The sequence below is a fragment of the Stegodyphus dumicola genome, chromosome 6 (genome assembly GCF_044657685.1).
Source record: "Stegodyphus dumicola isolate Sdum_Otavi_A_Nest chromosome 6, ASM4465768v1".
Lineage (NCBI taxonomy): Eukaryota > Metazoa > Arthropoda > Arachnida > Araneae > Eresidae > Stegodyphus > Stegodyphus dumicola.
In genome coordinates, this window is record NC_140773.1 from 205,368,916 (window position 1) to 205,382,083 (window position 13,168).

The 13,168-nt window shown below is 32.6% G+C and overlaps 1 protein-coding gene and 1 long non-coding RNA gene across 2 annotated transcripts in view; one reads left to right on the forward strand and one right to left on the reverse strand.

Moving 5' to 3' along the window:
* The window catches only part of LOC146996951 (uncharacterized), a 311,932-nt gene that overhangs the window by 184,402 nt on the left and 114,362 nt on the right, over window positions 1-13,168 (forward strand). The gene's annotated exons all lie outside the window — the stretch shown is intronic.
* On the reverse strand, window positions 272-8,659 carry LOC118193692 (cuticle protein 10.9-like). Its single transcript, XM_035364820.2, has 3 exons — window positions 8,583-8,659; window positions 6,893-6,943; window positions 272-1,071 (listed from the first exon to the last, which is right to left on the reverse strand). The coding sequence occupies exons 1-3, from the start codon at window positions 8,586-8,588 to the stop codon at window positions 685-687; spliced, it is 444 nt and encodes a 147-aa protein (XP_035220711.1). The 5' UTR covers window positions 8,589-8,659; the 3' UTR covers window positions 272-684.

Below are 13,168 nucleotides of genomic sequence, written 5' to 3' on the forward strand. Positions count from 1 at the left end.
ATGTTGCTGTTTAAAAGATATCTTGTCATATCTATTGCAAGGAAACGTAATTAGTATAAAACTGCTAACAAAAATAACTCTTCGTTAATTTTTAGCAATTACTTACCATGTTACTGCAGTGATTCTGTATCTGTAACTGATTAAAAGAAAACAATAATATGCAAGTGTGAACATGTACCAAGATTTTCAATTAAATTTTGAGGTATATTCACAAATAAAAAATTATCATTTTAAGGGTAGTAAAGTATTGAATTAAATACACTACTGCGTATTTTTGGTATAAAATATTTATTTACAGAAAGCAATACAAATTTATGAATTTTGTAAAAAGAAAGCTGTTTGATGTAAAGAAATTGGCAGCTGGCGTGCAAGGTCTCGGCATAAGCTGAAAGCTTCTGTATAGATAAATTAAGATTAGCTACTTTATAAATCTTTCATTCATTCGATAAGTTTTAAAGGGACGATCTTGATGAGTTTTTCTCACTACCACCGAGAAGAATGTTTTGTGTTTGAAGAAGTTTTAAAATAGGATTTGAATGAATTTTTTTCCACTACCACCACCAAAAAGGTTTTGTGCTAGCCTCAAAATTAAGCTGACAGTTGCTTTTTAGTACTAATAATATACTTCAGTAATTTTTTCTTAGAGACTATAATTTAAAACACTAAGACGATTTTCTGTTTATCCTAATAGGTGCGACTACGGATTTCGGTTTCAGGAACGAGAACATATCGCACACCAGCTCTTCGAGGAGTTTCAGCACTGTTTGCACTCCTGGCTGCTGGCTTCAATGGAGTGTTCAGTAAGAGATTCGTATTTTCTGCACTGGATTCTATCTCGACGTTAGCTGGGGCAGCATTTTCGGTTCCAGGTTCGTTGGTTCGAATTTTTGCAGTGAAGCCATCAGGACCGGCGACATATTCCACAACACGATTGCGACCGTCAATGTCACTGAGGGCGTAGGAGCCCCGGACTATACCAGTTCCATCTGCAGTTTCCGAACGGCTGCTGCTGCCATCTTCAGCCTCTGCTACATAGCTGAAAGCATAAGGTTTAGGGCTCTCCTCCAACGGCTAGGAAAAAAAATAAAAATTCTTCAGCTAAATTAGCACAGGAATGGATCTTTGTACATATTAATCTAACAAAACATATTTTAATCAATCTTTCGTAAAGTGTTATTTTTCCATTAATGCAAAAGGAATCATAAAGTCAGTAGACTGTCTTAAAAATGTAGATGCAAACAGTTGGACATATGTGATCCAAAGCAATTTACGAAACCCCAAGTTCTGTGAGCTTCAACAGGTTAGTCTCCGTTTTCACTTATCGATGGCCACTTATCGATATTAGCGATACGATAATTCAGTCTATCTATCCTTGATAAATCTCCAGAAATCTTTCAGCATCACTTTCATATAGATTGAATTTTATTTCGCTATTTCAATGCTGTTCAAAAGTTTAATGGGTTTTTTTAATAGTCATCATAAGTGTCAATCATATCTGATTCGGTTGTTTGCAGATGATCCGTGTATAAGTTGTTGTTGTTGTGAATACCGGAGATTTTCATCATATTCGTGTATATATATATATATATATTCGTATATAAATATTGTACTCTATTTCTCAAAAGATGTAATGAATCAACTCACAAGCTTAACCAGTTTATATAAAAAATATGATTATGAAACCTTGAAAGTATTTGTGTCTGTAACATATGCTTTCTCAAGACTGAAATTTGATCTGCTGACTATTTTTGAGAACCGAAGAGTCATTAGAGTGCTAAAATATCATTGTCTCTCCAAATGCTAATTAATATTAGCTTTATGATATTTAACATTCACCTTCTGGAAGTACATGCATTGCTATCTAAAAAAAGCTATATAGCGTATTTATATAATCATGGCAACTTGTTTTTGACCTTTCCGTCTATCTCCCTATATGCACGTAAAAAATTTCATTTGCACCACTTTTTATTAATCTTGTAATTTTAATTCGAAAATTCCAAACAACAATCATTAAAGAATATAGAGAATAATAAGAAATAAGTTTTAATTTAAAAAACAGAAAAAATACGAAATGACCCGTTGCGTTTATCGTTAACAGTCAGTGAAATTGTAAAATAACTAAAAGGTTTGTATTATTTGTATTGTAAAGTATTTTATTGCAGCATATAATACAACTGTTTACAAAACAATATATAATACAACTGTTTATAATACAACTGTTTTTTACTCTTATAAATGTTTGAAAATAATAAGAGTTTTCATAAGAAGTTTAACCAACATGCCCTCACTGCAATGTACTTATAAAAATCACTTTAAATAAGTGGCCTACATGAATTTTGAAAACTGTATCCATATTTTATGAAAGTAGGCGTTTCAAAAATACATGTTTTCTTGTTACTATACTCATCTTGGTGTAAATGATTTTGTATACTTTATTATATACACATTGATCTGGTAGTAGGAACAACAGTAATACCAGCAGTAAAATCTGGTAGTAGTAACAACGGATAACATATTATGGGTGTAGTGCAAACTGGATGCTTAAGTGTTTCGAGGTACTGGACGCAAATATTTATTTTCGTTGCTAAAGGTAAACTTTAATGACTTTTCCTTAGCTATTCGGCAGCAGTGTTGTTTTGTTAATTAATGAAAGTAATAGATTATAGACTACTTTTTTAAGGTAAGGGATGCCTCCAGGCAAGTATATCGAAGGGAAGCTGGTTCCTATATGTTATACATAGAAAAAATACGTTAATCTTATCCATCCAGCTGTTTATCGAGATTCGAACTCGGATCGAGCTGCTGTTCGGCAGTGATCGGAGACACAGCCGACACATTAAATTAGCTGAGAGAAAACGGCATTTTGTGGAGACATTTTGCTAAAACACTATTATGTATTTTCATCTAAATTACGTATTTTTATCAACAACCATTGTTTGTTGGTTATATGAGCTGTGCTGGAGACTGTTACATATTCTTTACTTGTTCTTGTGATATGTAATTCTATTTCTTTATTTTTATTATCCTCTTGGCTACAGTTGTGTTCGAAAAATAAAACTGTAACCCTGTAGTTCCTCGGCAGGAAACGGGGGAAAGAAATTTTGATTCGCGCAGTTAGACTACACTCAGACGGGGGAGGGGAAGAAATTTTGATTCGCGTAGTTGGAGTACACCCCCACTAAATATCCTCTAAATAGACATGTCCGCTAAATAACCTGTCAGTTGAAAGCTTTTGGCTAAGTATCGTGAACACATTTTACAGTATGAGTATAACGAAACCGATCTTGGTAACGAGGATAATCCTTTCAGTTGCTTTTAAATCAAGTGAAGCACTGTTATGTTAATAACTATTATGATTCATAAGCCTCAAGTGCAATCCTAATAAAAATTCTTAAAAATTCTTAAGTCTCAACAAAGTTCCTCCTTAGCAACGACTATGTTCTCTCAATGTATGAATATTGTTTAAGACTACTTCCTGCTACCTTCGCATTGAAAAAAACTTTTTATCAGCAATAACGCCATTACATATGAAAGCCAAAGCTGGAGTTGTACCTCAAGTATGTCCCAGCAATGAGACTCGGTAACAATTTCAATCCAGCCACTTGTGAGACCACAGTCTCATGTAGTATGGGCTGTTACACAGATCCAGACAAAAACCCACATCGTGTCACTATCAATAAGATGTTTATAACACTAATGTCATAAAATTTAGCTTTCCCAGATGTTTTGAAATCGAAGATGATACAGATGAGCACAATAAAAATTCATTCAATAATCGAAAAGCGCAGTAAGGTTATTAAAATATGGAAAAGACACTTAGCAAAACTTTATACAGAGTTAACAGAGACGGAGAAGATAATAGAGCAGGCGATAAAAACCAGCATAAAAATTTGTATGTTCAGTCCGACTGCCAGTCAGCATTACATACCATGAGGAAACAATCACACAGCAAAATTGCTCGATAGTGAACAGAATACAGCAAATTCTAAGAAGATGCAAACATTAGAACATTATTATCTCTTGGACTAAAAGATATTAAAGTTACAAATTATAGGAACAAGCAGGTAAACTTGTAAAACATGCTGCACAAGGCATTGCAAAACTAAATAATGGCATAATATATAATGGCAAAGAAGTTATTTTGCTACCAATCAGTAAGAAAAGCAATAGTAGCATCGAAGCACGAATAGGATATCACACAAAACCAGCAGATCAGTATCTATCAGCTCCTTCACAAATAAACTGTAGTCTGTCAGACCATGTACCATTTCACATATGCTTTTACTCTACAACCATTTCATCAAGAAATGTCCTGCGTTTGTGATGAACTAGGACGCGCTTCTTATTATTTGTTCAAACGCCCAATAACAAAAGACTTCTCATTCGTCACCTACCACAAATTACTTCTACATATAAAGCTCTCCTCATAAAAACGAGCACTGAAGAAGCATCATCAAAATAATCAAAAGGATAGCAACCGCAGGCCCAGATTTATGTCATCCTTGTTGATGAATTCTTCATCTGCTGAAATGCTCCAATGCATCCAAAAGTTTTTTATTCCCTTTATCATTTCCTCAAAAGTTTTGCACACATAAAGTATGCAAAGTCATTAGTTTCCCTTTTACAAGTTATTCATACAACTACATTCCAGACAAGTAATCACCAAGGTAACGCCTCAGAAGCATTGCATCGCCAAAAATGCATGAGGCATATATATACAACGAATTCCTTCTTGAAGATCTGCTCAATACTGAAGAAGGAGAAGTGCTGCATCTTGAAATGTATTACACTCACAAGTTACAGAGGAAAAGCAACACTCAATGACCCCGCGGAAAAACACTGACACCTTTATTCACTCTTTACTACCAATTATAACTTATATCTACGCCATCGCTATTAACAATTATATTAATACTCCATAGGAAAATGTAAATATGGCAGACAGTAATCTTACACCCAAATTAAGCTAATTGTCACGTAACTACTAATTGAAATAAAATGCTCAAAATAACATACGGAGTCTGCAAGACTAATCGTGATTCTAAAACTTGCTGCTAATTTATCTTATCTAAGTAACACAATACATTCATCAATTAAAACTTATCTGGATGAGACAGCTAAACTCTGGAGCCTATAAAACTTCAGTCCTTAATTTGGTTTTTCAAGTGTAGTAAAAAAGTATCCGTTTTATCAGAAAAGAAAACATCACTAATACTCAGACGGCAGTAATTGTATAATTGACATTTTATCTTCCACGCTATATATGCTTTCTGATTTATTTATATTTTTGCGATTTCTTTCAGCTTATGTAACTTTGTAGGAAAGGTTAACCGTAATGTTTACTTCCATGCTTCCTGGATTAATTTACACTTTTTCATTGCCCTGCGTTGGCAACACACTTTAGATTTGTGGTTAATAGAATTCGGACGCTAGAATGTAGCTGACTAGTAGCTGTTCTAATACTTATTTTAAAACTTAACGGTGTGATTGGATTATTATTAGATGTTTACGTATGGATACTTTATTATTATGTGTTTACAATTTGGTTTGCATAAACTGAGATTATTTGAATTTATTATAGTTATTTCAAAGGGAAACTGCTCTTTCGATTTCGGAGCCATTTGAGTAAAGGAACGTAAACACGAAATGAAACTGGTTAAAGAAAAATTAAATCGTTCAAAATAATAAACAACAGCCGTTTTTAAATGAGGATTTTTATTCGATGAAGCTCAAGCAAGTGAGAGTATCTAAAATCATTTTGCGAAATATCATAAAACTAAAGATACAACTCGTAAAATGGCAATGATGACATCCTTTCAGTCTTTGACCCCCGGCTATTTTTCTAGAGATTATAGCCTGATCGTGAATATGATGCAGTTCACGTACTTGAACGATAATTATCGGCTTTGTAACATGTTTTATATATCGGGAACAATGATCGTTTTTTCATCTATACGCAAGAAGATGCAATTAAAATGCATAGCAGTAACTAATTTATAAAAGGAAAAGCAATGTTTAAATAGTTCGTTCTTTTTCTATTTACTAATACTGCAGGTATATTAAGTTTTGCAATATTGATGAATCATTTATAAAGTCATTAGGTTAGGTATGCATAATCCATGAAAAATGTGCAATTCCATCGCCGTGATTCAAATTCCAGAACTCCCGATTACGCATCGGACGTGCTTCCAGTTACATAATGAAGGCATGCTGAATTTTACTACGGCGCTACTTGAGTCCTTTAGAAATTTTTCAATTTTAGAAAACTAAACGAAATCTGCAGTGCTGTTGTTGGGATTAGAACTCTAGAGCTCCCGATAACTTGTCAGACGTGCTTCTAGCTACATCGCTAATGTATGAGGAAAGGAGAGGAAAATAGCTTATATATATTTTAATGGTATATTAAGGTACCACTGTGATTATAAATTTCGTGATCTTCAAATTCAAGTCCATACGTTATATTTTACAACTCTCTTTCTCACACTATAAATGCAAAACATTTTCCTCTTTTTCAGAAGAATTGGTAGAGTGGATATTATTTTTAGGGTTAACTGATATGCGTCAATTCACTACTAAGTGAATGAGAAATGTTCTGGATTTAAATAACGTAAATCTTTGAAAATATGTAATTCCATTTTAGACAAAACTTCGTGAACTATTTTACAATTTTTTTTAATATCATAACTTAAAACAATTCTGTTAAATAAATTATGCTAAGGTGGTACTGTTTTTGTTTCTGCGATAAAAAAAGCTTAATAATACAACATTCCACAATAATTTAGTATTATGTCATCATTTATAAAACAAGCGTGGCAAAACAGGGCCCAGGTTTGAATGTATCATATTTCTGTAAATTATATGCATTAAAATGTGATAATGATATCATACTTACAAGAACTTGGGCACAGGCAACAGCCAGAGTAATCGTTAGAACAAGGAATATCTAAAATGAGATAATAAAAATAATAATTTTAAAACAATTATTATTAAGTTAACTGTTGTACGAATTTAATACGAAATACGGAAATTGAATTACGAAATACAGTTTCCTTTCCTAAACTTAGCCTTATTGGCTGTAATCTGAACTAAAGGTTTCGTTATTACTATTTAGGAAAACATCACAGACTGATGTAAATTAATTCGATAATCTTTTGTGCTTTGGGAAAAAAAGTCATCAAAATATTCATTGTAATGAGATAAACATTTCAGCGCGTGACATACCCCTTTTTATGCTTTTCTACTAGATACTTCTTTTACCTAAATTGTGTACTTAAAGAAAGCTATTTTAATTAATTGATTTCTGAGCCTCTTTAGAAAGTAAACAAACATCCAGTGCCTTATTAAAGAAGCATGTTTATTCATTTAAGGTATGTCTTCGTACCTCTAAATAAATTTTACCTTTGTGAAATATACACCGTTTCAGTTTTTTCCCTTTCTGAATACTCGGGTTATTTTATAGTCATAAATTTAATTAAATTAATGATATATGTCACATAAATTTCAAATAAATTTCAAATATTACAATTTGTTAATTCTTATAAAATTAATGAAATCTGAACCTATGCATCCCTTGATAATTTGGATTTTGCTTTATATCCGTTAACAGGACGTTAAAGCATTTATCTTTGTTATAATGTATTAGCAGTTATCACATAAGTTCTATTCGGATAGAAAACTGTAGAACTAGTTCAGCTGTATGACATGGTTTAAAAAAATCACATTCTTTGATGACTCCACTTTTACTTCAACTTCCACTTTTACTGCCAATCAAAATATATTATGCTTCCGTAAAAACCGAGATTTTTAAAAACATGTTTCATTTTCTATGTTTTTTTTCTCTTTTTTTCCTTTTCTTTTCTTCTCTGTCTCTCTTCTTTTTATTCTCATGATGCAGCACTACAAAACAATCTTATTGGCTTCTCAGAGTCTTTTTAATTACACTTGTGAACAAATTAAATAAAAGGAGTACTTTTCCAATTATTATACGCTAATTTTAAATTCACAGTCTTTTACATAGATCACGGTCTTCGGATTATTTTGATGTATTTGAAAGCTTTTAATGTTAATCAAATTTAGTATTCTGCGTTTTGTTTAAAATAAAATGCCGAATCAGAGGATATCGTAACTATTCTCCATATATGCTTAGAACTATTTAAATGTTAAGTATATGCTCGGTGCTTTACTGTGGTGTTCAGAAAAAGGTTGTTGTTTTACATAAATTACTTCAGTAATTGGTACCTTAGAAAATTATTCTCAATAAAATCGAAAACATTTAGCCAGTTATTCAGCTTAAGTTTAGCAATAATTCAGCTTTATGTAATTAGAATGAATAAATGTCTCAATTTTGATGCACTTGTTAGTATATGTGTACTTAATGCAATACAAAAGTAAAGTAAAATTTTGAAATTAAATTCCCTAACATAATATTAAATGTACTAAATGCCCATACACATAAATTTAATTTTTAAATAAAAGTATAAAAAATTCCTTATGTGTATTACATATTAAATATAACAATAATTCCAAATTAAACGTTATAATACATAACTTTACAAAAACAGCTATAAAAAAACTCAACGTACCTTCATGCTGTCGACTTCAAATAGAGAAGCGTAAAGTTAGCAATCAGAAATAGACTGTAGAGATGATGTATCGATTCCTAAATATATACTCTATTCTGAGCTTTTTTTTTTTAAAAAAAAAAAAAAAAAAAAAAAAAAAAAAGACATAATATTTTGTGAGCTTGCATTTCAAGGTTCAAAAATGAATATAATTTTTTTTAGTGTTGAGTGACCTCGACATTATCAGCATTCTTACAACCGCGATAGAAAATATAAAAAAATTTAAACGGTAGGGTAATCTGAATTAAGTGTTATATCGTCAGACTTAAGACAAAGAAGAAAACGGTGTTATATTTAATTTCAATGCCAAGGAATGTTCTCTGCATTTGGCCATTCTCAGCATTACGTGGCCTTCATTACTCAGTTTCGCTTCTTTTTCAATGAAACCCCCAAAAAATTTACATTATTTATGATATACATAATTTCTTTTATACAGCAATAAATTATCAGATTAGGGTTAAATTTTAGTGAAAATAATTGCTTTCAGAAGGCTGCATTATCATTGAAAACAGATTAATTAGATCACTTATAAATGAAGCAACTTTGTTTTTCGAACTTTCTTTAAAACAACTTTTTGCTGTTAGCAGAGTTATTCAATTTAATTAAGTTAGTTAGTATTATTACTAATTAATAAATTTATTTAATTACTTCGGTTACAATTAATTTAATTAAGTTAATTAAGTTTTTATTAGTCCACAGGGGCTTTGTCCCTGAAGAACTATTGTTTCCGCTTTGCGATTTTGCGTTGATTCACTATAAATGTCCGTTTCACTTTTCAAACTGTTGCCACCAAATGTTAGAGTCCTGCATTATATTTGGAGAAATTAAATAATGAAAAATTTGCATAATGTATATTTCTCGCATTGTGATAAAACAACGGTACATATAACCGTCGAATTTTGAATGACGCAATCCTCCTGCGAATATCGGCATCTGGAAACCCAAATTTGAAATTTGTAATTTGTTCTTGAACGGAATTTTATGGTTTAAATGCGAAGAACATGATATTTAATAAATAAAAATAACAGACAAAATGTTAAAAAAAGCCCTTTTCTTTTCTTTTCTTTTCTTTTTTTTCCGTGTCTGTTTTTTTATTTTTTCTATTAAGTTATTGTTATTCAATAAAGTTATTCACTTTCTTGTAACTATTCATTTCAGTCACAAGCGTTCAAAAACACGAAGCCTTACCGTAACAAAGATTTTCTAAACTTAGCATATCTGGAAATGTAGTAGCCAAATAAATTAAATCCTTATTTTAAAACTAATCTTTCTTAATGCAATGAAATTTATATTGAAATACTCTCTACTTAATTCCATACCAATTCTGATCGTGAGACCGCAGAAGAGGGAATTTTCGAGCTCTTATCCCACCATCAGACTTTCGAGATTAAGATTTTGGACTGGCGTAATCTAAGCACCCCCACTCCACAAAGAGATTAAAAGTCACAAAGATATATGCTAATCTAGGATTCGAACCTTGTTTCATCAGCGGGCACTCAATTTTCTTTAAGTGACAATCGACTGGGCAACCACAGTTGATCAAAAATAAGACTAGTTATAATTCGACCGTCTCAAGCGGAACCCTGGTTGGCATTCTGCCAAAACGCATAGAGTTGCCCAAAAGGGGCGGTATTACTTGCTGTGACGTGAAAGGTCTTCTCTTCACCGGAAAGAGCTATGCTGGAGGGAAAGAAAGTCCCCATCCTTCTACCCTATTTTGAGAATAATTCGGTCCGAATGGTGCATGCGTGTTTACGTTCATGGTCGCGGATGAGGTGGTCGAACTATAGTTGAGAAGGTAAAAGATAATGGAATTCAGCTGTGAAATGTGAAGAAGAAGCGGAGGCAACTGCACAGTATTTGTACAAATATTTCATGAAACTTCATTAGCTTCAAAAATAACTTTTTAGCATTCTTTGCGAAAGGAAATCAATCTGTAAGACAGGAGACAGTGAAAGAATTTGAAGTTAATTTTTATGACTAGTTCCACTCCGTAGACCAAGTAATAGTGCTTACGTTAGTCTGTCGATCTATGGTGTTAAACTAGATTGATATAGCTTTGATGCACTGAGATGAGATTCCGAGGATGCCGCTCTGTACAATGAAAGCCAATTATAACTTGTGTAAAAGACAATAGCTACGTAAAATCTTGTGCTTAAAATATTTAAACTCCCGGGGCGGCTCTCTTGTTGCGCCTGGAATCTGCTACTTGTTGCGCTGGAGAGCGCTTGTTTACCTGCGTTAGATATTAGGTGTCCCCGCCCTCCATCAGCAGTTACCAGTGAGATGAGATTGCGGTTGTAGTTTATAGACAGTCGTCTTTTTTGAAAAGTCACAAATAATTTTTGGTTTAGAAAAATGGTAGCCTCGATCTGAGGTTCTTTAGTCACATAGGAATGACAATTTTAAACGATTTTGATTGATCATTAGATAACTCATTAAAACGACATTTTTAGATACGTTCATTGAATTTTTAATATTGTTAAAATGCAGACAAATTTAGATTATCTGTTAATCTCTGCAGTCTTTCGGTACGGATAAGAATAGTCGGATAATAGAAACTTCTTTAGCCCGTCACCAACAGCGAGCAGGTGATACATTGTGTTTGACGTTTTGACTGACAGTACAAAAATGTATTCGTTAAAATCATATCACGATCAATATTCTAAATGCAGTGATCAAATAATCACATTTGCTGCACAGTATAGATTATATTTTACTTTTTGGTTCTTTTAAAATTTTGCTGTAGTAATTTATTTTTCTTTGCTTTCTAATGGATTCGAATTGACTTTGTAGCTGATGGATAATCTAACTGTTAAAAGAATGAATGGCAACCAAAATTCTGCCCTAAGCTTTCGAAATCTGGGTATTCCATTATTTTGTAATCCTAGTTTTTAAAAAATAACAAGCACTGTAATAAAAGTGGTAACTAATGGATTCGAATTGGCTCTGTAGCTGATGAATAATCGAACTGTTAAAAGAATGAATGGCAACCAAAATTCTGCCCTAAGCTTTCGAAATTTGTGTATTCCATTATTTTGTAATCCTAATTTTTAAAAAAATAACAAGCACTGTAATAAAAGTGGTAACAAGTAACTGAGCGCAGCCCAGACGGTGTAGTGGTTAGGAGAGCCTACTGCACCGAAGGGTCCGGGTTCGAATCCCGGAGAAGCCATAGATGTTTTTAAATATATAGTATCTGTGAAACATGGGGGCACTCTAAACATGCGGCGAACCGAACGTTTTCTCGAGAAGTTGTTTCTAGGAGTGGAAGACCCTCGGATCCGTCCCCCGGGTGTCCTCCTTCAAAATTGGGGGCGGAATTGGGCGAAGTCCAATATATTCACTTATATGGTGCTCAAGGCTTTTGCCAACGATATGCCCAGTCTTGCACTCTTTGCCACGATGAATTTTGAGAGCTTGTTTTGATGTAACTCTCATACAAGTGAAATAAGTCACACAAGTATTGAAAACTGTTAGAATATTTAATGCAGGTGCAATATTAAAAGATGAATGCTATCAGAATTTAAGGTGTTTTTTTTTTTTTTTTTTTTTTTTTTTTTTTTTTTAGTGTGAACATTCTTAATACTCATACATTTCCTAGTTTATAGTCGATTAAAGTTATATTTCGATTTTCATATTTAAATCTTTAATTATTGTTTAAGAACTTAGGTTTAATAACTAAAAAGTAGGCTATTTGGTATTATAAACAATGCAGTGAATCAGTTTACTAATTCCCTTGTCTTTATTTAGTTATGTTCTATGTATTAATATGCATGCAATAATGTATTAGTGTTATCAGAAGTATAAACGGGTTATACTTGGTAACGAATATAACTTCTGAAAAATTAATTTGTAACAGATTTAACACCTGGAATGTGTCAAGATCTATCTTGCTTGACCATCATTATATTCTCTATCTGATTTTAGAAACTGTAAAGTAATTTAATTTTTAGAAATTGTAAATTGTAAGCATTAATAGCAAACATCTGAAACGGACATTTTAGTGATTCAACGTAAAATCGAAAAACGAAAACAATAGTCTTTCAGGGACAAAGCCCCTTTGGACTAAAAAAAGTCAAAGTTCTAGAATTTTCCACAAAAATAACCGTACAGGTCTTCACAGAATTATAGAGGACTATCAGTAGTAACACTTCAAACTACTATAAATCATAATTACGACCCAATGCAAAGCGCATCTAAAGAGCGAAGCTAACACGGAATGAATTTACTTCTGAATTATAACAACTGAGAAACTGATTCTCTCTCCAATATTACATACCTTTCCCCCTGGCAATAAAGAAATCTCTGGTATTTCCTTCTCGAAATTCGTGGAAGGCACATGAGGGCCGGATACGATTACAGCTAATATAGAAATCAATTGCAGTTATTCAGTTACAATATCCAGAACAGTTATACAGAGATCGGACTAAAAAGTCGCCAAACGGGACAAAACTGGGCCAAAAATTTGGCTATTTCTCACCAAAACCATTGACAGTTTGGCGATATCTCGCTAATTTAGCGAGATAGCCATTTACTCAACGTTA

What these genes read in the sequence shown, in the direction of transcription:
- LOC118193692 (XM_035364820.2), bottom strand. An exon ending in TTGCCTGTGCCCAAGTTCTT is followed by an intron (nt 1,072 to 6,892) that starts GTAAGTATGATA and finishes TTTTTTTCCTAG; the next exon opens with CCGTTGGAGGAGAGCCCTAA.